Source organism: Sander lucioperca, chromosome 19, assembly GCF_008315115.2.
Source record: "Sander lucioperca isolate FBNREF2018 chromosome 19, SLUC_FBN_1.2, whole genome shotgun sequence".
Classification (NCBI taxonomy): domain Eukaryota; kingdom Metazoa; phylum Chordata; class Actinopteri; order Perciformes; family Percidae; genus Sander; species Sander lucioperca.
This window is the reverse complement of record NC_050191.1, coordinates 3,201,088-3,226,668: the sequence shown is the minus strand read 5'-3', so window position 1 is coordinate 3,226,668 and position 25,581 is coordinate 3,201,088. Positions and strand designations below refer to the sequence as shown.

Sequence of the window (25,581 nt, the reverse complement as noted above, 5' to 3'; positions counted from 1 at the left end):
ATTCTACAGTAAAAAAAAAAAAAAAAAAAACGACTATCCAAATCCCAAAAATTGGAAAACCGAATGCCTACCCAACAAACAAATAAACGAAAAAGTTGAATAAACAGAATGAACCTGCTAGACAGCCAAACTTTTCTTTTTTCCTGACATTGGAACCCTGTGCTCAGGTAGACGGCTTATTTACCCACTTAATGGAAACGCACCTAATTGACTTTGTATTGGTTGCCATGTTTGTAGCATTGGCTTTAAATTCCCTTGATTTAGGAATCAAACCATAAAGCAAAATGACCACGTCGTTGCAACAGACTTACTGGGGAAATACACTGATCATTTCCAGTATTCCTTACTTCTTTCCTATGTGCTGTTAAAAATGTCTTCTTTGTTCTTCAGATAGCGCAGCTGAATATGTCTCTACAATCTGTGACTGAGCAGAAGAGCCAGCTGGAAAATTATCTACAGCAGAATATGAATATGGTGAGGCAACCGGTTATTATAAGGCAGTCCAACTTAGCTAAGTCATACAATTTTGACAACTCTGTAGTTTGAGGGTTTTGAGAATAATTCATGTTGTGCATTTATTTATAATGTGATACATTTGTATATTTGACTGACTAAAGGTGTTAACATTTTGTTCCAAGGCTTCCACAACACAAGAACGTCTGACGTCAGTCCAAGAGGAGCTGTGTGCACAGAAGCGGATAAACTCTGATCTGGAGAAACTATGTCAGGAGAAGGAATGCTCTTTAGATCAACAGGTTAGTGTCTAATACCTCACTTTGTTAGACAGGGTTTCCACGGGGTCTTAAAAAAGTCTAACATTTCATTTAAGGCCTTGAAAAGTTTTAAATTTGCGGAAGTATTGTGTTCTAGGTCTTAAATCATTTTCAACAAGTCTTCATTTTCCTACGTCAGTGTAGCGCTACCTCTTAAATGTTCCCACAGCGCTTTAGAATGTGTTTTCTTTAGTTCTGTGGTGTTGTAGTTCTTTCTGTCGCTAGTCCAAATAAATGTTGCTGATTACGACTACAAATGAGCTCAACATGCAACTTGTATTGCAGCCAGTCTAGACACCAGTCCTATAATGCCAATGAGGAAATCAGGGAATTGTTTCAGACAATGTTTCTGGATTCTGACATCTGACTTTTTTTTAATGTCGTGATATAGTTCTTAAATGTCATTCATAATGGTCTTAAACAGCCTTAAATTTGACTTTGTGAAACCTGTAGAAACCCTGTTATAGATAGCAGGAATTCTCTGTTATGAAACTTGTTTTCTGAGCAAGGCGATCCTTCTAACTGCTCCCTTCCTCACAGATGAGGACTCTAACTGAGAAACTGGAGAGCATTGAAGCAGAGAGAGACAGTCTGCTCTCTGAGAAGGAGGCCAACTGTCAGACCGCCACAGAAGAGATGGAGAAGCTGCTGTGCAGAGTGAAATCTCTCAGTGAGGAGAGAGATCAGCTGCAGGAGATACTGGAGGGACTGAGACAGGAGAAGAATCAGCTCAGAGCAGAGCTGGAGGACAGGATGGAAACAATGCAAACTGAGGTTTGTGTCCAGTACTTCTATAAAATAGCATTCATTGTAGGGCTGCACACTGTTTTTTTTGTACACACAATAGCAGTCGTAAAAGGAGATTTGGATAAGAAACTGTTTAAAGCTGCTGCTGGAGTTTAAATAGACGCTTGAACGTTCCTTCTAACTGCTCCCTTCCTCACAGATGAGGACTCTCACTGAGAAACTGGAGAGTATTGAAGCAGAGAGAGACCGTCTGCTTTCTAAGGAGGAGGCCAACTGTCAGACATCCACAAAGGAGACGGAGAAGCTGCTGTACAAAGTGAATTATCTCAGGGAGGAGAGAGAGCAGCTGCAGCAGTTACTGGAGGGACAGAGGCGGGAGAAGAATCGGCTCAAGGCAGAGCTGGAGGACAGGATGGAGATGGTACATTTATACAACTATGGAGTCATTGCAAATCCAGGAACACTAACATAGATAAGATGGCTACTTCAAAGCACTTCTATGTTAATTAGTCAGTTAATTTGTGTTCTCTTCAAACTACAGATCTCAGCCATCCAGGAGAAGTTGCGCGAGCAGGAAGATTTGAACTCGCAGCAGCAGGCTGAGGGAGGCGAACGAGAGACCAAGCTGCAACAAAGAGTAGGTCCAAACATTTTTTTATAGTCAGGGTTCGGCATAAGCCATGTCCCGGGCCAAGTTTAAAAAAAAAAAAAAAAAGTATGTTGGGCTCATTGGTCCAGGCGCTTTCCGCCTATCACAGTCACAAGTCAGTTTACATGTGATGGAAGCAGGGCTGCAAAAAATAAATAAAACCCAATTTTTAATAACCTGGGATTATCCTTTTTAAAATAACCAGAAGGAAGCATCTTGTTAATCCTCAGATGTTCTTTGTAAAGTAAATGGATATGATAATTGAATACACTTGTAATGAAGTTTACAGAGATACATTTACTGAAAAACGGTTTGCGATAGGGCTGGGCGATATGGAGAAAATCCAATATCACAATCATTTTGACCTAATACCTCGACATCGATACCGCAACGATATTGTAGTGTTGACTATTGGTGCTTTCACAAAATATTTACACGAGATTTTTGATAAATAATCGTCAGTAATGTGGATATAATGACTAAGTGGGTAAAGGCAAATAATAGAACAGTTACAACAGTCTGGTAAATTCAGAAAATGACATAACTTTACTGTAATGCAGCCTTTAAAACCAGGAAAATACACCTCTTATGCCATATTACAATATCTAAGACGATATCTAGTCTCATATCACGATATCGATATATTGCCCAGCTCTAGTTTGTGATAAATGTTTTCTTATCTGTCCTGTGAGTGATGTTCTATCTAAACAATAGTTAAAAGATGCGACTGAGAACGTTTCTGATATAATGGATGATATCAAACAAAGGCCACCCTTTTACACATATAAAAATCATCCAGTGGTGTCCACGTGCCTTTGTTTCTTTTTGTGCTTGCTGTGGTTCCTGTTTTGAATGACCTGTCACTGCTTCTGTTGTTGCTGTCAGGTGCAGCAGCTCGAGGAGCAGCTTGAAATGCTCAGGGAGAGACAAAGTCATGCGGTTGTTGATGCCGACGCCTCCCAGCAGGTTTGTCAGCAGTCCTACTTGTCAGAGGTCCACTATTCATTCGAATCATTCATTTATTCATTGGAATGAGACTTTCCAGTTTAAAAGTAATTAATTTCATTTATATAGTGCAAAGAACTGGAAGTTAGCAAGTCCTCGGATCTGCTCTGATGAACAGTAGTTTAAAAATAGAGCAGAGATGTACTATATGGTATACAGTACTAAGGCAGCTTCAGTAGGAGATGTTAATAAACAGAAAATGTGGTGTGTAGTTCTCTTTTTGTTGCTAGTGAAGATCAGCTTACTGTATTCATATAGTGTTTCACACACACAGTAATGAGTACATGTATCTCCTGTAATTAAAGGCAGGGCACAGTGGTAAACTGCATCAAGTTGTTTGAAGGTAGAGCAAGCAGTGTAAGCATAAAGGTTATCTCCACAGTGTAGTTCAATCAGACGTCAATGTCTATCTGTCCTATTTTAGCCCCTAAAAGATTTTTTTTTTTTTTTTTTTTTTTCTCACGATTCTGTGTCGGGCTGCACAATATCGTTTTTTTTTTTCTTTTCTTCTTTTTCTTTTTTTTATCGTCATCGCAATATCAACTGCCGCAATTAACATATCGCAAAAAGCTGCGACATATCGCGAAAGACACTCAGATATTCATATAAAATATCAGTAAAAACTGCACTTTAAAATGTTCTTTTTTAGTGGTGCCTTTTTTATATTTAATTCAATGTTCAGTAAAATGTTGGAAATGATTTCCTCTCATTTGTTATAAATTCAATAAGAAATGTGTTGTATTTTAGCAGAATACTGAAAGCTGCAGAACTGAGTACACTTTAATATCTATTTATCGCAAGTAATATCGTTATCGCAATATTCAACAACGTTATCGCAGATCGCATATTTTCCTCATATCGTGCAGCCCTAATTCTGTGCCCGTATTTCCTAGGCGTGTGAATCTTCACTAGTCTTTCGATTCAATTACAATTATCCTGTCAACGATTCAGTATCACAATGCGTCACCTCCTCAATTATTACAGTACCAGTCAAAAGTTTGGACACGTTTTCTCATTCACTTGAATGGGAAAGTGTGTCCAAACTGTTGACTGGTACCGTATATATTGGTTTTCATCGACAAACTCAAGCAGTCAGATATATATGAACTCCCCTTTTTATTGTATCTGCTCTTAAAAAAGACACATGTTGAAAGGAACAGAGTCTGAATACAGCAGACAAAAAGCAAAAACAAAATAAAGCAGTGACCCTAAAATCAACAAGTAACATGATTAGGCAATCGATTATGGTCTGTCAATGCATCGATATGCAATGATTAATTTTAACACCCCTAGTATTTCCACATGAGATTTAAAAGTCAGACTACTCTTTAACTAAATTCAGAGATATTTACAACTTCAATTTCCATATTGTGTATATGTATGGGAGGCAGATGAAAGCTAGTATTAGTTTCTTGAATAAAAATCATTCAGAACAAGTTTGAGGTTCTGCGGAGATGTCTGAAAAGGCAGATGATAATATTGATATAGCTTGAGGTGGAGAAGAGCCATATCTATACAAAATTGTATCACTTGCATAAAAATATGTTATATAATAGGTTTGGATTTTTTTTCTCTTCACCTTTCAGTTGCTCAGTGAAGCGAACACAACCATCTCAGCACTCAAAGAGCAGTTGAGCACCAGTGGAGTCAAGGAGACGGTGTCATCACGACTGCAGGACTCTACTGAGCAGCTTCAGGTAATGTCACCAACTCGTTTTTAGTAATCGGCAGCTAAAAAGCAAAGCCATTCTAACATATTAGGTTCAATATAACGCTGATCCCACTGAACTCGTATCATTGCAGGAGTCCTTCAGAAAACTCCAGCACTTTATAGACACTTGTTCCAAGTCTAAGTTCACAGACCCGGTAGAAATACAGTCTGCCGTGAAGCACTCTTATCTGAACTCTCTACCAGAACCCACCAAGAAAGCCTACATCGCTCTGTGCCAGGTGCGGCAGCAGGCAGCCGAGTGTGGGAGAAACATTAGGGTAAATATAAATTTTTTTTTTTATTTTTTTGAAATTCCATAAAGGTCTTACTGTTTTGATCAGGTGATAACCTGGGAACTCCTGCTCTCTGCTTCCCCAGTTGCACCTACAGGCCCAAGCACGGGGCTACAGGAAACAGTTTGAGGAGTTGGTGAAGAAAGATTTGGCTGTGTTTGAGGAGAGGCGTCTGCAGGATGTGCTGCTGTGTAGAGCACAGGCACCCTGCTACTCGGTCAAAGACGAGGACTTCAACACACTGTGGGACCACAGACTGACTGAGCTGCTGGACAAGAGGCAGCTCTACCTGCAGGTGAGCTCTGCTGCACAACCCTTTCAAGGTTGTCTCCCCATTTTAGACGTGATTAACATTAGGCCGGCGACAGACTGGATGCGTGGCTTGAATGTCAGCTGCGTGGCGTGTCCGTTTTTAATTTCGGCTCCCATGTTAACAGGTTAGAGCTTGCACACTGCCTGCGCGACACGCACGTCTCAGACGCGGCTCGAAAACGCGTGCATGCTAGAAATAGAACCGATGCCTATTATTCAAGCGTTTCCAGGCAAAATAGAATAGGAAAAGATGTTTATATGTCATTTTGACACACATACATATTAATACATTACATGTTGATGTCTGAAAGTCTCTAGGTTTCGACATAAAAGCAGATATAAGTGTAATTTAAAAAATAAAAATTTCAAATATTGCCCCTGTCAATACAGAACGAAATATTCTGTAGCCTATTTTGCCGTCAATACTGCCGACGTTGTCTGTGCTGTAATTAAATCAGTATACATTTATGTTTAACATGAAGTATAATACTGCTTGAATGCATTTCATCAATGGGAAACATACATGTGTACAGACAAGTATAGCAGCAGCAGCAGCAGCAGCGTCAGACACGTTTCTGGTGTGTAAAGACATAGAAAAATCCATGCAGCTGACACGCAACAGAAACGCAACGCTCACGCCACCCATCCAGCCTGTCGCCGTCCTTACAGGGGGAGGTGGGGAATTAAATATTCACTGTGTTCCTCTGTAATTTAACTAATTTTTAACCATAGTGAAGTTACAGGATATGTTCTGTAATAGACACGGTCACTAGAAGAAAGCCAAAGCTTCTCCAGGGGGGCGCAGGAGAGTTAAAGCACATTTTTAAGTTCAGTATCAAAGTAACCCCAGCATAGTTGTCTGTACCTCCATGGGTATATTGCAAACAGAAACTGCTAATAGCTATTCAGCATACTTTTAAAGCTGCCAATTTGCCGAAATATAAACAAATGTAGGCTAACAATGTTCAAAACAGAATAATGATCCCTGTAACTAGTTACAACAGAGCATTTGATTAGCGTTTACATAGGTCTTGCTGTCCTGATGACTTCATTTTTTTCTGTCATCATTGTTGTATATGTTGGTGTTGGCATGTGTCCATCTTTTAGATTAGCAAAAAATGTTTTTGATCTCTATTTTCTTTTTTTCAGCTGATTAATAAAAAAAAAGACGTTAAACTCACCCCACCTCCACTACTGAAATAAATCCAGTCCAAATGGGACTTTACAGTTGGGGCATTTAGCCAATGAATTTATTCAGATTATAAAAATGAGCTGTAAACTCACTAAAGTTGTTTCTTAAACCTGTAACATCTAGATTTTGTGATTGTGAGGTTTCCATTTTGTCCAACGTGACTGTACTGAAACGTTGTGATCTTTTGGTTTTGTAGAAAATGACCAGCATTTTGGAAAAGCTCTGGGCCAACATGACTACTTACCCCAGTGAGCTGTCAGCTGAGATCAGAGACGGGAAGAGGTTCAAGGAGCAGCTGCAGGCCATGCTTACCAACGAGCCAATCAACTTCAGCAGGATGGACAGCATCCTGAGCTGTGAGCTGGAACACACATCTGCAGTGGCACGCACCAGGAGATCGACTCTGCAGGTAGTGTTTAACATTCACTTATCTAGTTGTTACATGTTTTTGGTCCTGTCTGTTAGCTAGCAGGATATCTCAAAACATTACAGAAACGGTCACTAATATCAGTCACTTCTAATCAGAATCAAGTCTATGTTATGATAGTTACACATTCAGTAAGTCAAGGTATTGATTCATGGCCATGCCCATTTCCAGAAGCAGTTTTCATTAGCAGGTAGGAAGAAGTCTTGGTTTCACCCTGATTGTCTTCACTGTTATCATTTGTAATTGCCTTAAAAACTCAAGGCACTAGTTTCTTTTCCACAGTGTATGTATTGCAGTGATTAGTGCTTAGTAAATTAGTGATTTTTTTAATATATCATGTCATACTATCCACCTAACTCCTGCAGGGCATCATCGATGAACAGAATGGTCTGCAGGAAGAGCTGAAGCTGCTGGAGGATCAGGCTAATTCTCAACTCGGAGAGGAGAGAAGTAAGAGTTCCACTCTGCTGCAGGCGCTGGAGGGAGCACCTCTTAAAACAGAGCTCTCCCTGCTGAAGGACAACCAGCAACTTCTGCTTCAGCTCCAGCAAACTGAAGAAAAAGTCAAAGTATGTCTAACAAATCAGTTTTTATGTCTTTTTTTTATTTGTGCTTTTGACCGATGTCATTGATTAATATCATGTTTGTAGTAACAGTGTTCTTGAACGTCACGTGGGTCTGGTTTCTCCAGAAATTCAAAGCCAGACTGTCATGGCGGCTTGTTCAGAATACGATCTCATATTGTACTAAAATAGTTCACCGAAACGTGTTTCTGAAAACATTTTAAGCGAGAAATAGACCATACAGTTGCTGAATCTGTCTTCATTTCAGATCAACAAAGGTCAGTTTAAAAGATTTTCGTCAGATTTTGAGAGACTCTAGTCACGCTCATTCCGCTCCCCATTTCCGGGTTAGCACTCTACCAATCAGATGGGTCATTTGAGTCCGACTGCCGGCAGTGCCCGCCCCTGCCGATTATACATGTCAAATCAGCCAAAATGAAGGCCGATGGCCCCTCGGACGGACAACGGCACAGAACACACCGAACAGACTCGAGTCACTGACCTCGCCAGTATCCGGGCCTCTACATACACTGTCCTGCTGCCAGAGATACTCACTAGAGCACAGAGCCACAGACAGGATAACCCATTGAAGGTTTGGGTCTTATCATGGGACAATATACAAATGTACAAATCAGTTGATTTCTTCTCTCCCTAACGTGTCTCTATTAGGGCTGCACGATATGAGGAAAATATGCGATATTGTTGTTGAATATTGCGATAATGATGTTACTGAAGATTATTTTTTGGGCATTTCCGCCTTCAATCACTGGGACAGCCCAGACACGAAAGGGGAGAGAGAGGGGAAAGACAGTCAGGAAACGGCAGCGGGTCGGAACCGAACCCTGGGCCTCTGCGTCAAAGAACAAACTCCTCCAAATCGACCAATTGAACCACCCGGGCGCCCAATAAATATATATTAAAGTGAACTCAGTTCTGCTGCTTTCACTATTTGGCTAAAATACAACAAATTGCTTGTTGAATGAAAGGAAATCATTTCCAATGTTCTTTATTGAGCAAATTGAACATTGAGTTGAATATAAAAGGCAGCACTAAAAGAATGAATTAATTTTTACAGTTTTCTACTGATATTTTCTTTGAACTAACATAGAAAAAAAACAACAATATATTGTGCAGCCCTAGTCTCTATGCGTAGCAGTTGCATCCATTGTCTCATCTCAAAATGGCACGACACTTATTCTATTTACAGATGGTGACCGACATGTTTGTTTTTCAGGCTCTTCGTGTACAAACTGAGAAGCTGGAGGATGCTCAGATCAAAGCCAGCAACAGGGTGTCCAACCATAAGCAGGCTACCCAGCTGCTGCAGACTGAGCTGCAGGACTGCCGGGCAGAAGTCGAGGAGAAAGACCAGGCAATCCAAACTCTCAGGAGCAAACTGCGAGAGTCTGAGGATCATCTAAAGGTAACCGACCTAAAAGCTGTCTCTATTATAATTGACGGCACATTCTGAGGCTCATTTTTCATACATTTACATTATACTCTTGGCTTATTTGTGTGTTTGTTTTTGGCCAACATTGAGCAGCTTTGCTTTATAATATTTGCTCATTTTCTGTTTTAGAAAAATGCGTCACCCAGTGCTGTTGAGCTGGAAAATCTCCGGACTAAACTGTTCAAAATGGAGGTGGCGTTGAGTTCAGCATCTGATAAACACAAAGAAGAGTAAGAGCCCTTTGGATGCATTCTGACCATTAGTGTTTCAGTCTTATTTATTGATTGAGCCTAGCGGGTGGTTCTAATTTCAGGATTTCTGTGGTTACCTTCTCCTTAGCCGTTTCTCAAACGTGTCGGCAGATGGTAAAAGAGGCTTCCCCGTAACGTTAGAAATGGTTGATGGGGTGGATCAGTTCAGTAATATTTTGTACATCTGACACTTTAAAGTCACAAGCTGAACATCAGCTGTCCTCTTTCTCCCTATCAAGAGAAAACACTAAGGGGTTAGTTCTGTTCATTCCATGACTGTTCTGACCAGAGGTCTGTCCTTCTCAGGATCCAGAGGATGACCACGCTGTTGAAGGAAAAGGAAGAGTCACTGAGGAAGCTCAAAGAGACCTTAAGAAGATCACAGCAGCAAGGAGAGGTGTCAAGTAAGTCAGCAGTGTGTCTGTGTGTTGTTGTTTTTTTATCTTGTGAAAATGTAGTTATACTTGCCTGCAGCGGTCAACTTCAGGTGGTAAATTTGATTTTCAAAACTCTTAATCTCACAAACGATCTGAATAAAGTCAACATAATTAAATGAATGTGAAAACTGGGGCGCCAATGGTAGATCACCTGGTTGAGCATGTGCCCCGTGTACCAAGGCTCAGTCCTTACCCGACTAAGATTGACTCAGGGTTTCGCCCGCCATCTGTCACTTTCCCTTTTAGCTTTGACCGTTAGTTGTTCTTCGTTTAATTTCCGTTTCCTGTACCCTTTACTTGGCCAGATACACTAACACAGGCTTTTCCGCTGTTGCGCCGAAATCTGTGACCCCCCCCTGCCGTAAATCATTTTGTGACTCTGTGTGGGAAAACCGTGCTGTTACAGATCATTTATGATCATCAGATGAAAAAATCACACATTTGTGGCCGGGTTGGTTCAGTGGGTAGAGCAGGCGCACATATACTGAGAGGTTTATGCTTCGACGCAGAGGTCCAGGGTTCAAATCCGCCCTGTGATGATTTCCTGCATGTCTTCCCCCTCTCTTTCTCTCTCTCTCTCCCCTTTCTCACCTAGCTGTCCTGTCAAAATAAAGGCGGAAAAGCCCAGAAGTAATCTTTAAAAAATATATAAATATATATATATATATATATATATATATATATATATATATATATATATATATATATATATATATATATATATATATATATATATATATATATATTAATTACCCTTTTTCAGAAATATTGAAAAGTTACATATAGTTACTTTTAATGTGAAAACAAAACAAATCCCTGCTGTTTCTCCGTGTTGTGCTGTTTACTAAAAGAAAGAGGATGAAAAGACGTGAGAGAATGCTTTCTTGTATATTAGGTTTGCCCACAGAACCTCTATGTATCCTTTTATAGCATTCTTTACAGTGATGGATTAACATTCATCATGTGGCCAGAAACGGGACTCTAAAATAAATACTAATGTTGCTTTGTGTCTGCTGGATGTGTAAATTAGTACCTGTTTGCCAACATATTTGCCAGACATACAGAGCCCAATAAGTCTCATGCAGGGGGAGGGGGAAAAAAAAAAAACTTAGTTTAGCAAAATAGTCATCAATCATAGAACATCATAGTACATCTACAAATCTGGTATTTGCAGCTAACTGGAAGTTCTTTCAGCAATACTGGCCAGCTTTAACAATGTAGCATCACACTTGTTTAAAATCTGTATGTTGAGACAACAAGGATAAATGTAATTATCGGGCCGTTTTCTGGCAGTTTGCCGTTTTTATCTATAGGTGTTTTATAGGTGACTAGACACAACTGCCTGTAACTTAAAGGTCCAGTGTGTAACGTGTTTAGTTGTTCATTATCAAAATCGGTGTTGCCCATTCACAAACTTGTCCTTTTTCATGATTATTTACCTCCACCATCAATTCCAAGTATTCCTTTTGGCTTGAAATTTTACATTTGCATTCGCATGAACTGGGGTAGACGCTCCATATTCATGCGCCATCTTGAAATACGTTAGCCGGTAAGGGACATACAGGACATACTGCTCCGCCTTTCGTGTTTTCGACTCACAGCTACTGCTAATGGATATCGTCGCTTCCCGGCCCCCCCCGCAAGTTTGAAGAAGGAAACATGGAGGACCACACATATTCAAAATCAAAATTTCAGAAACCAGAGTCTTCTTCGCCCAGAAAAAGAAAAAGGATATTGAAAAGAGCAAAAGACCAGCTTTTTGAAGCATGAAGGCTACCGTAGCTGTAATACGTACTTTGAACTGTGTGGCGCGAGACAGTTGATTGTGATATATGATCTCAACGCTAGATGGGAGAAATTCCTACACATTGGACCTTTTTAAGTCCCTATCGCTACAGTAACTTGACACTAATTCAAAAGCATGTGTAGGGCTGCTCGATTATGGAAAAAAATATAATCGCAATTTATTTCAGTCAATATTGAAATAACGATAATTTAACACGATTACTCGTTGACTTCTGGAAAGATTGCAATTATTGAACTTAAAAAAACTGGAAAAAGTTAAATCAACAATAAAATAAAACGCATACAACTGTGAAATTTGCCTTAATACTTTATTTTTTCATTCAGAACACAAGAGAAAATAAGTTTACTTGCAAAATGTAATGAGCTAAATAATTGTTTTTTTTTTATTCTGTTTTTGTGATCATTGGGAGCCGAAATCATAATCACGATTAAATTTCGATTAATTGCACAGCCCTAAGCATGTGTCAGGTGATGGGTGGTATTATGGCTATTTGTTACCAATTTGAAGGGTGGAAACGTGTTTTTTAACGGAGATTACCACTGATGTAGTCATGTGAAAAATTCAGTCCTGCAGGGTGAGGACCTTCATGCCAGACTGACCAACCCCAGAGGTTTGGGGATCAAGACCAGCATTCTCCAGGAGAAGACTAAACTGGAGGAGGAAGTCAAAACGCTTCACGTGAAAATAACTGAGCTGCAAAGGTGAGATTACCAGTTTGAGAGTGGAACTGCTTGGACAGCCCATGTGATTTTGTGTGCATAAATATCTCCGTCTGTCCCCCTGTCGCATCAGCCTGGTGTCCAGTCAGCAGGCCGAAATCACTAAGTGGAAGGGCAGAGCCATCAAGCTGAAGGTGAAGAGCAAGGGTGAGGTGGACAAGCCTTCATCACCCTGCACTCCCACCAAAAGGGGCCTTCCCATGACTTCAGACCCTTCCAGCTCCCTAAGCTCACCTGCCAAGTTTCTGGTTACTCCCAGGAGAGTCCTGGACTCTCCAAGGAAACCGCTGGACTCTCCAAATGTGCTTGAATCGCCCAAAAGCAGATTCTTTGATGCTGGTGGAGCCTCTGATGTGCTGTCCAGAACCCGTCCCAAGCAGTTCTTTGATAACTCCAGCCTTGGAACCATTCCAGGTAAGCTACATCTAAGGTTCACCTCCCTGTACTATTGTTTGTCGAGTAGTCTTAACGTCATAAAGACCTGAGCTGTTTGTTTTGCCAGACGTTTTCAATGTTCCTGAGTCACCAGATGAAAAGAATGGTAACTGCTGTAATATCACTGTGTGTTTGGGCAACCACTGAGGGTTTACTGCTGTAATATCACTGTGTGTTTGGGCAAAGGGGCAAAAGGGTTTACTAACAGAGGCACTTGGACTTGATATTAACATAGTTTGGCTCATTTACTGGAAGTAAACAACGAACACTTCAATCAGATAAAAGACAGTGATGGGTGACTGAAACCGCTTTTTGTAATTGGCACATTAATAAGAACAAATCATGAAAAAACTAATTTGACTCACATCTGCAACTGGGTGGGTGTAATACATGTATGGGCATCACAAAGACCGGTAAGGGTTTTATTAGGCTAACTTGAGTACTGTTTTCTTATAAAAGTCTTGTGTTTTACAGATGCGATTGCAGACCGCAAGGAGGATTTGTGGCCTAAATCTCCAAGTGGGCAAGAGGAAATGTGTAAAACACAGTAGAACTGTTTTTAAATACCTTTTTTTTTTTTTCATTTTCCATGTTTGTCTTTGTATTGTATTGATGTTTTTCGTTTTAATTATTAAAGAAATTGTTAAAGTAATTAAATCTGTTGTCTCATTCTAACTCAGTCTAGTTTCCATGAGCCAAGTAGAAACTATAAATGAAAATGTTAGGACTTGCTGTATCATGCATGACAGTGTAACATTCATGTGCTACTGTGAATCTTGATTTTAGTGGGAACCAAATTTGTGCACATACAACTGGTTTCTATTGCTGCACTGACTTACAGGTGTGTGGCTCTATTTGGGTGACCAAACGAGTCAACTGCAGGATATGTGGGATTTATTCCGTACAAGACGTTTTACAGTAATCCAGAATATGTATTCATGGAATATATACTGTAAATGCTTAAGAAATTAAAAATGGAAAAGGGTGGATCTGAGCCAAAGGTCTGTTTTTAAAAAAAAAAAAGGTGTTGTTGATACCTCCAAAAGTAATTAGAGACCATTCTTCCATATGTCAAACAAAGTAAGTACACCTCTTATACAGGTCCCCCTGCACTAAAAATCCCTTTTCATACTGGGGACTCCACAGAGTTGGCTGTCCTCCACTGTGCTGTACAGTTAAGCCTCAGAGGTAGAATTTTAACCGACTATCAAATTGATCTTTCTCCAGAAGTCTTGCAATTGTGAAATGATGCAGTGTTAATCATATTGATATATCTGTCTGTCAACATAGTTTGGCTCATTTACTGGAAGTCAACAAACACTCCAATCAGATAAAAGACACGCTGGTGGGTGGCTGAAACTCGTGATTACAGGTAATAATAGGAACAAATTATGTGCAACGAGGTGGGTTTCATATCTTTATGGACCTCTATCTTATCTATTGCAGCAGGGAACATGCTCCTTGCAGATGAGAGCTTCTCACAGGATTTTTGAGGTATCTCGTTAATAAAAAATAAAAAAACAGCTGAATTTCTGATGCCTTTACAATACAACAAAACTACGGTTACAAAATAGACCCAAAAAACAACTAGCAAAACCAGTGGTGTAGTCTCCAGGATTTCCATATACCCACTTAAAAATGCCCAATGACACGCAACAACATACTTTCCATTATATTTTTGATATATTTTGAATTGTCATCTGTTTTTTTTTTTTTCACATAGGCTAAATAAAGGTATTTCCAGCATAAATTGGTGCATAAAAGTGTATCCGAATACAGGAAATTAAGTCGTTGATCCTCAAAACTTCCCTGGGGGAAGACACCCAGACCCCCCACTATGATGTGCCCTCCCCCCCAAAAAAAAGGGCAGATTCTGGCTACAATATATTAGACTACACCCCTGAGCAAAACTAAGCTCATAAATATAAATAAATTAAATTTAGTGAGTTTTTACGTTTAATGATATATTGGCTGAATTCCTGTATTGATCCTAGCTTTGTTCGATGGTTTTTTCATGGATGTATTAAGAGAACGTTTTTTTTTTTTTTCATGCAGTTTGATTAGATACGTGATGTGACCAATCTGAAAACTTGTGAGAGGTGATGTCATCACGTACAACGTCATTACGTTTAATGGTACGTTGCGCGCGGGAGCTTTGAGTTTGACTTGAGAAAAACAAGAAGGCGGCAGGTAGGTCAATTGCAATTGCAAATACAATTCTCGCTCTTAAAGTAGCTTGCTATATGATTGGAATAGATAGGTGAGACATAAGTATTGTTGTATTTGAGCTGCGACGCTGTCTTCGATCCAGCATCGTTAGAATTAACTTTGGCTGGCATAGGATTACTAACGCTGAAACACAGCGAACTCATACGAAAACAGGGCTAATGCTAATAAGCTAGCTAACAGCTTAGCTAGGTAAAAGTGTTAAAATGCTCTAAGACCTAAAATAAAGCTGGTTTAAAACCTAAAGTAACGTTATACCGGTTGTGAAGCTAACGGTTGGGCTTCTTTTGTTATTTTCACCGGGTACGTTTGGTTATTACCAAATTTTGTGTAGAATTCTGTATTTACCAACGTTAGTCTGTTAAGTTAACTCACTAACGTTAGGGTGTTTAAATGTCAGCAAGGCCGAAATACTCTGAGTGGCACTGGCACCTGAGTGGCAGGTGGCATGCGGATATCAGGACACTGGCAAGCGAGTGGCACTCGCTCGGCAAATCTGCGGGATCTGCTGAGCTGAGCGGTACCATTGTGGCAATTTGTCCCTAAATTTCCTGGAAAAACCTACAGGAGACAAGTGTGTGCATGTCCCCCCCAGTAGCTACCACAGAGTGCCTATAGGTGCCAAAAGGTATCGGGTGCCAGTTGATGTCGCAAGCTGCCCCAGGGTGTCAAGAGTCACCCTGCCTCTGCCACATCGGTGTCAGAGTTTGATTGAGGTAGATGCTATTAGCACCCATGTGTCAATAGTCAACAATGCTATTTGCACCCAGTTTCGTATAATAAGTCAGTTCAATTGAAAAACGGAGAATTTGTTTTTCATTATTTTAGCTGGTATAAATAATAATTAGTAAAGAGTGTGTTTTTGTTCCTTTTTATTTAAAAACTGGCAAAATCATTAGCTCCTTGGCGGAAGTAATTAAATAAAGCAAAGAACAAAATGAGCACAAAAATCCTAAAACTACTAAGGGCGGTCGTGACAACAAACCATGCACACTTCTCCTTGGGATTTCCGTGGAAATTTGGCCTCACTCATAGTTGACAGTGAATCGAGGCAGCGGCTCTCAACTGACGACAAGTAGCAACTGTGCTGCTGCTCAGCTCAACAGATCCTCCGCTGGTGCCAAACAAATGCCGCTTGCTTGCCACTGTCCTGCCACACGCTTGCCACTGCTGTGTCGCTCGACTACCAATGTCAGTAATCACACTCGCTGTCTCTCTTAAATGATGCCTCATTTTGGAAAGCATCCCATCCCGTATTCTCTCTGTTGACCAGGTTTTCACACTCAGACCATGGCTATGAGGAGCGAGGTCAGGGTGGAGACAGAGGTAGAGGAGGAAGAAAACTTTGGGCCCCAGCCTCTGAGCAGACTGGAGGTATGTATCCTGAACACAGTTGATTCCTTCTTAGAAATTATTGAATTATACTGCACTTTTTAGAAATGTAATCTCCCATTTTCTGCAGACAACTTGCTTGGTTTGGGGCAATCTAACTAGGTTGGATGTTTTATAGTCCATTACTGCTGCGCTGACTGCGCTCCAAGAGAGAACAGACAACACTATTAGTTGACTTCTATATTCCAACTCACTGTTGTTCTGCAGCCGTGAAACTGCTGCCTCTCCTGACCCGGGTGCAAAATATTGCGTGAGCGTTGCAGCTCTAACCGCAATGATGCTCTCAAGTTTGAATAAAGCCATTATTCACACATTTATATAACAATTACCTACAGTACGTTTGAAGGCTCTAACAGATGGATTAAGTCAGCAGGTTCCAAATAAAAAAACAAGAGGCGGAACTCTGTAAATCCTGCACATTGTGTAGTTATTGGGGGGGGGACCCTGGCTGCATCTGACTTGACATTTATCCACTTTCCTTGGTTTAGGCCAATAGCAGGACTGTTTACAGTTTTCTCCCTCACAGTCAATTTATGCTGGGCTGTCTCTTCTTGCAGCAATGTGGAATCGGTGCCAGTGACATCAAGAAGCTGGGGGACGCAGGTTTCCACACCATCGAGGCCGTGGCCTATGCACCCAAGAAGGAGCTGCTCAACATCAAAGGCATCAGTGAGGCCAAAGCTGACAAAATCCTAGTAAGAAAAAAAAAACAGTCTTCTTTCAGTGTCCCAGAGTAATTCACGAGTTCTGACTGGACTGTCTTGTCGATATCAGTAGTGTTTTTACTTTAGACCCGCGTGTATGTGTCGCTACGGATTCTGATCAATGATCCTCATCAATCATCAATGCCAAAGTGGCATTATTACCTCCACCAAGGCAGTTATGTTTTTGGCTTGGTTTGTCTTGTTGGTCTGTCAGCAGTATTATGAAAAATATACTGGCCCAATTTGAATGAAACTGAGTGGAAGGGTGTAGAATGGGCCAAGGAAGAACCCATTACATTTTGGAGCGGATTTGAATTCCGGGTGCGGATGCACAAATTATTTTTCCCTTTCGTCGTGCTGCATTCATGTGGTGTCAGACTAATTGGGAAATTAGTTCCCAGTTGCTCTCTGATGGTCAAATTATAATTGGTATTATGTTTCTAAATTACCTCAAAATATTGAAGTATTTCTGTGCTGATATTTACTGTTACTTAACAGCCGACACATACAATGATAATATCGGACGATATTTCGACCCGACCAGTGTCTGTCTGGCTCTTCTTCTTATGCTTTGTTAGGTTTTTGGTATGCCCATTAAAAGTACTGTCTCTAGTGGTCTTTTTTCCCCATCTTTCTCAGGCTGAAGCTGCCAAACTTGTGCCCATGGGTTTCACCACAGCTACTGAGTTCCACCAGAGGAGAGCAGAGATCATCCAGATCTCTACAGGCTCCAAGGAGCTGGACAAACTCCTGCAGGGTGCGTACATCTTGTATATCCTCCAGAAATTCGTCCTTATTGTCAGTGGTTCCTAGTTTTGGGGGGAAAACAACATCCACTTAGATATTCACATGTGTCTATGTTACCTCCAGGACGCAGCCCTTTATAAAAACTGATGTGAACTCAATAATTACAGATTGGAGGAACAATAACCTTGTTTCGTTGGACCTGTTGTTTCTCCCGCAGGTGGGATCGAGACAGGCTCCATCACAGAGTTGTTCGGAGAGTTTCGGACAGGGAAGACCCAGCTGTGCCACACACTCGCTGTCACCTGTCAGGTAGAGTCCAGGCTGCTGAGAGAGGGTTCCCGCAGATCCAAATTTGATTTTTCAGAATATAAGGTCATAAAATAAGGCTTATTTTTAATGATGGTAGGTTTTAAAATGTTTAGGGTGATGCCTAGTTGCATGAGATTCACTAATTTAAATACGGTTTGGTCTTTGGTTGTGACTCAGTCCAGCTCTTTTTCTTGTAATGTTTTGATTGGTTCTCCACAGGCCGCCTGCTCTTACGAAGGTAACAGGATTAAAGAAGTACACAAACCGTGCAGATGATGCTAAGCTAAAGCCAGTTGACGAGTGGGTTCACTGGCCCATGTGTGACATGAATGAGAGGAGCGGACTTTTAATTTGGCGATCGCGTAGCTGAAGTTTATATATGAAGTGATGTTAAAGTGGATGAAAGGTAGATGTACTGTAACGTGTAGGCCTATATGTCTGTCTTTAAATTAAGAAAGAGTATTCATTCTTTCTGTTGAGGTCTTAAAAAGCATGACATTTGATTTCAAAGTGTGCAGAAACCCTGAGAGAGAGAGAGAGACAGCCTCAGTGGTGCCAGGGGAAGTTGTATAATATCCAATATCGGATTTGTTTGTAGTTGATAAAATGCATCTTGTACCAGTTTTAGTTCTGGTAACAATGTATCAATAATAATGTGTAGATGCACCTGCTGACGTGAGTGATACAATACTGGATACAGAATAATGTGACATGCTTGTAGTGGTTCTGGTTCTTAGCGAGTGCTGTAGATTCTTAATGACTTGTCCTTTCTGTCCCCAGCTGCCCATTGATCAGGGGGGGGGAGAAGGTAAAGCAATGTACATCGACACAGAGGGGACCTTCAGACCAGAGAGACTCCTTGCTGTGGCTGAGAGGTGAGTCAGCACGTTTCCTGTCCAGCCTTGGCAGTTTTTTCTTCAGCTCTGAAAGATTAGCACCCAACAGGTTCAACAGCTGTTTGTAGCCCAACTCTGTACTGCTGTCACATGTTTGTTCTTGTTGATTCTGTAAAGAGGAAAAGCTGGAATCATAAGAAAAAGAATATCTTGCAGCGCAAAGCCCGACGCAAGAGTCTTTGCTAGTTTAAGACCGACGCATTTGTCAATTTCCTGTCCAACGCCCATGTCGTTTAAATAGCAAATGCACCTGCGCCCATCTGTGCGCCCATGGGCGTGCTGGTCTTACAGGGAGGTGTGTTCAGGTGAATTCTTGGCGTATTGCTATCTTGAGTGATCGCGCCATTGACCAACAAAAACCTGGTCTAAAGTCAATAACGCAGCATTTCATTGATATCTTAACAGCGCATTAGTAAAACGTGCGCGTACACTATGCTTGTAACACACACAGGGACACGCAGCAGCACACAAACATGCAAAAGATTAAAAATAAAAAATATTACAATGTGAAATAGTATTATGGAGTTTTGGTGGCATGTATGATCAGATCAGTTTCTTCTCCTGAAAATCTCTCCTTAACTGCTTAGCAACTCCGCCATCATAATAGCAATGCGCCAAGGTACAAACGCACCTGGCTTTTAAAGGGAATGGGAGATGACTGTGATTGGTTTATTGCATGTTACGCCCCAAAAAAAACTTGAATGATTAATGAAGACACTAAGTACAACCCTTATTTTGAACCATGCGCCTGGTGCACGGACCCTTTTTTTCCGCCGCTAAACTAGCAAATGTGAATTCGTACACGCCCTAAACACACCTGCGCCAGGCGCTTCACGCCGTGCGCTTGGATCGTTAAAATAGGGCCCTCGATGTTGAATTTAACGTGACCTCTTTCCGCTGTCAGGTATGGGCTGGTAGGCAGCGATGTTCTGGACAACGTGGCCTACGCCCGAGCCTTCAACACAGACCATCAGACCCAGCTGCTGTACCAAGCCTCGGCCATGATGGCTGAGTCCAGGTCAGTCAGCACAGTGTTTGTGCTTACAGAGTGTTTGTGCTTGACATGCTGTTTTGTGTGTGTGATGATGTATAAACCGTGCAAATGGATATAAACAGTATCAAACAATTACAGTCAATACTAAATTGGTTGCTTAAATACTTAGAATAGGATTCTGGTTTGGATTACAAGGCTACATTAAGCACAGTTAATGTTTACCTTTTTGATTGGTGGATGTTGCATGTAATCCCTGCATCATTGGGTCCCTCTCCTGCCTTCTGATGGGTTTTTAGTGATGTACGGGCAGTTAAATTTGAAAGGGCCTCCCATTCTTCAGTTTTCTTTAGATCCTTTGCTCCTTCTCTGATTTCACTGCTTCAGACTATCACAAATAGATGACATTTTTTTATGATTAACAATTTTATTTATTTAAAAAAACAAACGGTACAACTCATGACATGAACTCATCACCTCCCCGTCTAAACCCCCCACTCGCCATCACCAACTCCCCATATCATTTCTTGCATTTTCAATACAATACTGTAAAATAGACCACAAACTGTCGACCAAATAACCATATTATGTATATACGCTGACACCATAAGTACATTACGTGTCTTTCCACAGTACATAGCCTCCTAGGAGCCCTCTGCCCTCCAGAAAGCTTTAAGTACTTTCCCCATTGTTTTAGTGTAAACACTGGCAAACCGTTTGGATGCCACTCTAGCCATCTCACAAGCCCATTCCTGGGTTGACGGCATCCCTTCATTCCTCCATCCTCTTAGAAGTCTGGCTACCATTAAACTAATTTGGACCCAACTTCTTATGTGCTTATCTATCCCACCATAACAAAATTATTTAAAATAAACCTGTGTGGGGAGAAGGGCCATACAATGTATCATGTATGCCCCCCATACCAACATATCACTTTTTCTCCAAGTTAAGGCCATCATGGCAACAAAACAAAGAGAACAAACGTGGGCAGATTAAAAAATTAGCTAACGCAAATAAAATATAATACACATATAAAGGAAATGGGTCAGTGCTTTCTTATCGTAACTGTAAAATATGATTACAGTTTACAGTAAAGCCAGGTAGTACTGTGACCGGAGAGACCTGTCTCTTAATAGTCAAGCTGCTGAGACTCTGGTTTCTACAGCTGTCTGAAAGAAAAGACAACATAGCATTTTCACCTTAGATCAAGGGAAGTACCTGCTGCATTTTTAAACGCTCACAGTAGTCATCAGACCCCTTCTAAGCCCTAACTGTTCCAAATAATACCCGTTTATCATTTAGTTTGTGTGGAAATAAGCACTAGTGATGTCCAAATAAAGCTTTGTGAAGCATTGTCTGAGCCCACCAGATGGCGCTCTCTGTTCAACAAAGGGTTCAAAGCACACTGAATTGCCATTCTTTAAAGGTCCCCTGACATGCTGCTTTTTGGATGCTTTTATATAGGCCTTAGTGGTCCCCTGATACTGTATCTGAAGTCTCTTTTATATAGGCCTTAGTGGTCCCCTAATACTGTATCTGAAGTCTCTTTATATAGACCTTAGTGGTCCCTAATACTTTATCTGAAGTCTCTTTTATATAGACCTTAGTGGTCCCCTGATACTGTATCTGAAGTCTCTTTTATATAGACCTTAGTGGTCCCCTAATACTTTATCTGAAGTCTCTTTTATATAGACCTTAGTGGTCCCCTGATACTGTATCTGAAGTCTCTTTTATATAGACCTTAGTGGTCCCCTAATACTTTATCTGAAGTCTCTTTTATATAGACCTTAGTGGTCCCCTGATACTGTATCTGAAGTCTCTTTTATATAGACCTTAGTGGTCCCCTAATACTGTATCTGAAGTCTCTTTTATATAGACCTTAGTGGTCCCTAATACTGTATCTGAAGTCTCTTTTATATAGACCTTAGTGGTCCCCTAATACTGTATCTTAAGTCTCTTTTATATAGACCTTAGTGGTCCTCTAATACTGTATCTGAAGATTCCAGATCGGCCCATCTGTGCTTTCATTTTCTCAAAGGCAGAGCAGGATACCCAGGGCTCGGTCTACACCTATCACCATTTCTAGCCACTGGGGGACCATAGGCAGGCTGGGGGAACTCTTTTTTTTTTTTTTTTTTTTTTTAAACCATGAGCGCCAACACATTCAACAAGTGGTTCCTGACTCTTCATTTGGACATCACTAGTCACCACTGTGTCCTTAACTACTGTAGCATTCGCCATTACGCTTTTCCATGTAGTCCTCCGTCAGCGTCTTAGCGGTGTCCAGTGACCTGTTTGAGTATGAACAGGCAGGATATTTGTCCAGACTACATTATGTATCCCTGCAGCTAACGCTCTCTCTCTCCCTGTGCGTCAGGTACGCTCTGCTGATAGTGGACAGTTCCACGGCTCTGTACAGAACCGACTACTCAGGCCGAGGGGAGCTGTCGGCCCGACAGGGCCACCTGGGACGCTTCCTCCGCATGCTGCTCCGGCTGGCAGACGAGGTAGGCGAGCTGGACAGTGTGCAGGTGTGCTCTCAGAGGCCAATCGCGCTCTCACACATCCTGGTTGTGTGGCGCTGACTGTATTAGGAACGAGCAAAACAACTCAGAAGTATCCCGCATAGTGAAGACCCATTCAGATTTCCATGTTCTTCTAGTTTAGTCGCATTCTCTGTCGATTTGTAACTTTGGCAACTCCTACTGAACATAAAGTCCAGATACGCGATCCATTTAACCCCCAGCGGTTCAAACTGAGGCGTCTGTAACTGTACTTTTGTCTGCCTTGATCCCATTTCACGACAGTTTGGCGTTGCTGTGGTGATATCCAACCAGGTGGTAGCCCAGGTGGACGGGGCAGCCATGTTTTCTGCAGATCCCAAAAAACCAATCGGAGGCAACATTATGGCTCACGCCTCCACCACACGGTGAGTGATGCGGTGTGCGTTTGTGTTCATCCTTACAGCATGGTTGATTGTTTTTTGGGCAATTTTTTTGGAGCCTGGAAAGGTTTTGGAAACATAAGAACACCCAGAAAGTTTTGGAAAAGTCGTGGAATCTTTAACACAGCATAATAATATGTAATTAATCAATGTATTTCACGTCGTCCTAACCTTAACGTTCTATTCAGGGCGCGATATTACCAATCCCACTATGAACCACATAAATTGTCATTCATTTTATTGTTCTACCTCTGAGGGTAAACTTTAACACCGATTTTTATTCTTATTGTATAATGTCGACTGACGTTTTCAGAAATACGTAGTCGTGGAAATTTGCCGAAAAGTATTGGTTAAAATGCGTATGAAGCCTGCCATCACTACCTTTCAGTTTATCTTTAATAGAGCTTGACAGCAGGGGAGAGGAGCGCGGTTACACCAAAAGGGGCAGTGTTGCTAACTTTGCGACTTTCTCGCTAAATTTAGCAACTTTTCAGGCCTTGGCGACTTTATTTCTAAAAAGCGACCAGCAACAAATTTAGCGACCCTTGACCATCGGGGGAGAAGTGACATTTATTACGCTGTAATTGATTTCCACGCATGCTGCTCAGTTCACGGCTATTCTGCCAACAGCACAGGGCCTCTATCTCACTCTTCTCTTGCGCGTATGACGCCATCGAGCGACTTTTAGGGAATTTTGGAGCTAGTTCTAGCTACTGTAATTGGAACAGGGTTGGCAACACTGTGAAAGGGGCATGGCTGCAGCTTGAGGACACCCTAGCTTCATTGTTGTAAGTTTACACTACGATTTTAAAAGTGGTCTCATCTTTGCAGTCTGTACCTAAGGAAAGGCCGAGGAGAGACGAGGATCTGTAAAATCTACGACTCGCCCTGCCTGCCAGAGGCCGAAGCGATGTTTGCCATTAACCCTGATGGAGTGGGTGACGCCAAGGACTGAGCTGGCGGAGAGGCAGGAAGCAGCGGGGTGGTGCCAAATGTTGCTGTCACACCTGCTGACTCCTTGGACTAAATTGCTGTGTGTGAGATCCTCACCCATACCACCGCCTTCGTCGAAGGTTGTATGATTTTGGTTTGATGCCGATTGAGCCAGAGTCGATAAGATGATCCAGGCTGCCGATCTGGCCCTCTGGAGCTCAGCGGTGCAACCGCGAGACGGAACGTTTTTCTTTCATAACTGAAGCCCATTTCACTCAACAAAGCAAGAAAAGCCGTTTTCCTACAATTATGACACGGTATCTCATAATTACAGGATCTGTTATTCAATCGTGAGATGCTATGTTATGATTACAAGATTGGCATCTCATAATTATGAGTTAGTATCTCCATAATTACACAAAAACCTCTCATGAGGTCTTTGTGTAAGAACAAGATCCACCATCTCATACTTACAAAAATGTATAGTCTAATATGACCGAGGTCTCGTGTACTTCATCATTAGATCTTTTTTGCGTAATTACTATCGATCTGATAATTAAGAGATACCAAGTCCTAATTCGAAGAAAAAAAAAAAAAAATCTTTGTTGAATGCAGTGCACCTCTGCAGTTTCATGTATGGAGTGCGTCAAGTAATTTTGTAAAAACTATTTTAAATAGTTTGATCTTTTTTTTTTCTGTTAACTTTGTCTGCGTTTCTGTTGAGCGGTGTCCTCCGACAGTGACGCGTTTTCCGAGGAATGCTGTTGAAACGTTATTTTGCAATGAAAGCATTTCTACAAAGCTATACTGTATGTGTAATATCTCAAATATCTCTTTCCAGCCACACCACTACTGATGTGTCCCTTTTCAGTTTGTCTTTATTAAACATGTTGTATATAAGCTTCAAGGCTAAATTAAAATTTGTTTTACCATTATATCGACTGGTATCATTTGTTAGCGTTGTCGTCATGGAAGGATTTCACGTTTAAAAGGTTCAACTACAAGTTTACAAGACAAGCACAAAATAATTTTATTCAACGTTATCCATGTGTCACTTCAATGCATGTTAACTTCATTGCGGGATCAGAATATTGAGGGTACGTAACAAATCCACTGTTTTTTTAACAGCGGTGACTGCATAATTAACCTCAGCAAGGATACATTAAAATAGAAAGTGCCATTAAAGTCATGTTGAATCACAAACTTAATAAAATTGAAGGAATGTAAAAATACTTAAAGTTCAAAGGCAGCAAATACACTCAAAGGAAAATTAGGAACACATCAAAAATTAGCATATTTTTCAGTCACAACCAGAGGGGGAAGGGAGATTGGATCTTAACTGGAAAGAAATGTTTCATGGGTGATATTCTGATCAAAATATTACAATGTTATTACTACATCTACATTAACCAAGTGTCATTTATATCCACAAAACATCTGTCCAAAAGCAACTGAGAAGGACCCAGCAGAACAATATTAGAATAAGGGGGTAAAATACAAATAATTTTACATTAGTTATAGTCCCTCCCTTAAAACATCCCTGATCAAACTGGATTAGCAGCTCCGTTTCCAGATAACTTATATTTATCGGTCAGTCAAAACAAATGCAGTGTGTGGTTGTAAAATTAAAAAAAATAAAAATGTCTCAGATTGCATTTTCAACAAATA

At 41.0% G+C, this 25,581-nt stretch overlaps 2 protein-coding genes across 11 annotated transcripts in view; both read left to right on the top strand.

Moving 5' to 3' along the window:
* Positions 1-13,418, top strand: part of cenpe (centromere protein E) — a 37,460-nt gene extending 24,042 nt beyond the window's left edge. For 7 of the 10 annotated variants that reach the window (XM_031323889.2, XM_031323895.2, XM_031323894.2 and 4 more), the window contains 18 exons: positions 391-474; positions 639-755; positions 1,314-1,547; positions 1,720-1,941; positions 2,062-2,157; positions 3,055-3,135; positions 4,761-4,871; positions 4,978-5,163; positions 5,264-5,473; positions 6,879-7,091; positions 7,475-7,678; positions 8,907-9,095; positions 9,252-9,352; positions 9,680-9,777; positions 12,183-12,318; positions 12,410-12,750; positions 12,839-12,877; positions 13,246-13,418. In XM_031323889.2, the coding sequence (XP_031179749.1) occupies positions 391-474; positions 639-755; positions 1,314-1,547; positions 1,720-1,941; positions 2,062-2,157; positions 3,055-3,135; positions 4,761-4,871; positions 4,978-5,163; positions 5,264-5,473; positions 6,879-7,091; positions 7,475-7,678; positions 8,907-9,095; positions 9,252-9,352; positions 9,680-9,777; positions 12,183-12,318; positions 12,410-12,750; positions 12,839-12,877; positions 13,246-13,322 (2,739 nt within the window). In that variant the 3' untranslated portion in view covers positions 13,323-13,418. Of the gene's footprint in view, positions 1-390; positions 475-638; positions 756-1,313; positions 1,548-1,719; positions 1,942-2,059; positions 2,158-3,054; positions 3,136-4,760; positions 4,872-4,977; positions 5,164-5,263; positions 5,474-6,878; positions 7,092-7,474; positions 7,679-8,906; positions 9,096-9,251; positions 9,353-9,679; positions 9,778-12,182; positions 12,319-12,409; positions 12,751-12,838; positions 12,878-13,245 lie in introns of all 10 variants that reach the window. The other 3 variants (XM_031323890.2, XM_031323887.2, XM_035995214.1) reach the window with 3 other exon arrangements.
* Positions 13,419-14,852: 1,434 nt separating this feature from the next.
* rad51 (RAD51 recombinase) lies at positions 14,853-24,852 on the top strand. The gene is made up of 10 exons (XM_035995359.1): positions 14,853-14,961; positions 16,271-16,371; positions 16,947-17,084; positions 17,733-17,850; positions 18,058-18,149; positions 18,930-19,024; positions 19,950-20,063; positions 22,414-22,543; positions 22,844-22,965; positions 23,812-24,852. The coding sequence occupies exons 2-10, from the start codon at positions 16,288-16,290 to the stop codon at positions 23,933-23,935; spliced, it is 1,017 nt and encodes a 338-aa protein (XP_035851252.1). The 5' UTR covers positions 14,853-14,961; positions 16,271-16,287; the 3' UTR covers positions 23,936-24,852.
* Positions 24,853-25,581: the final 729 nt, after the last annotated feature.

Coding starts and splice junctions, on each gene's coding strand:
- rad51 (XM_035995359.1), top strand. CDS start 16,288: ATGGCTATGAGGAGCGAGGTCAGGGTGGAGACAGAGGTAGAGGAGGAA. Junction 17,851..18,057: donor GCTGGACAAACTCCTGCAGG/GTGCGTACATCT, acceptor TTTCTCCCGCAG/GTGGGATCGAGACAGGCTCC. Junction 22,966..23,811: donor GCTCACGCCTCCACCACACG/GTGAGTGATGCG, acceptor TCATCTTTGCAG/TCTGTACCTAAGGAAAGGCC.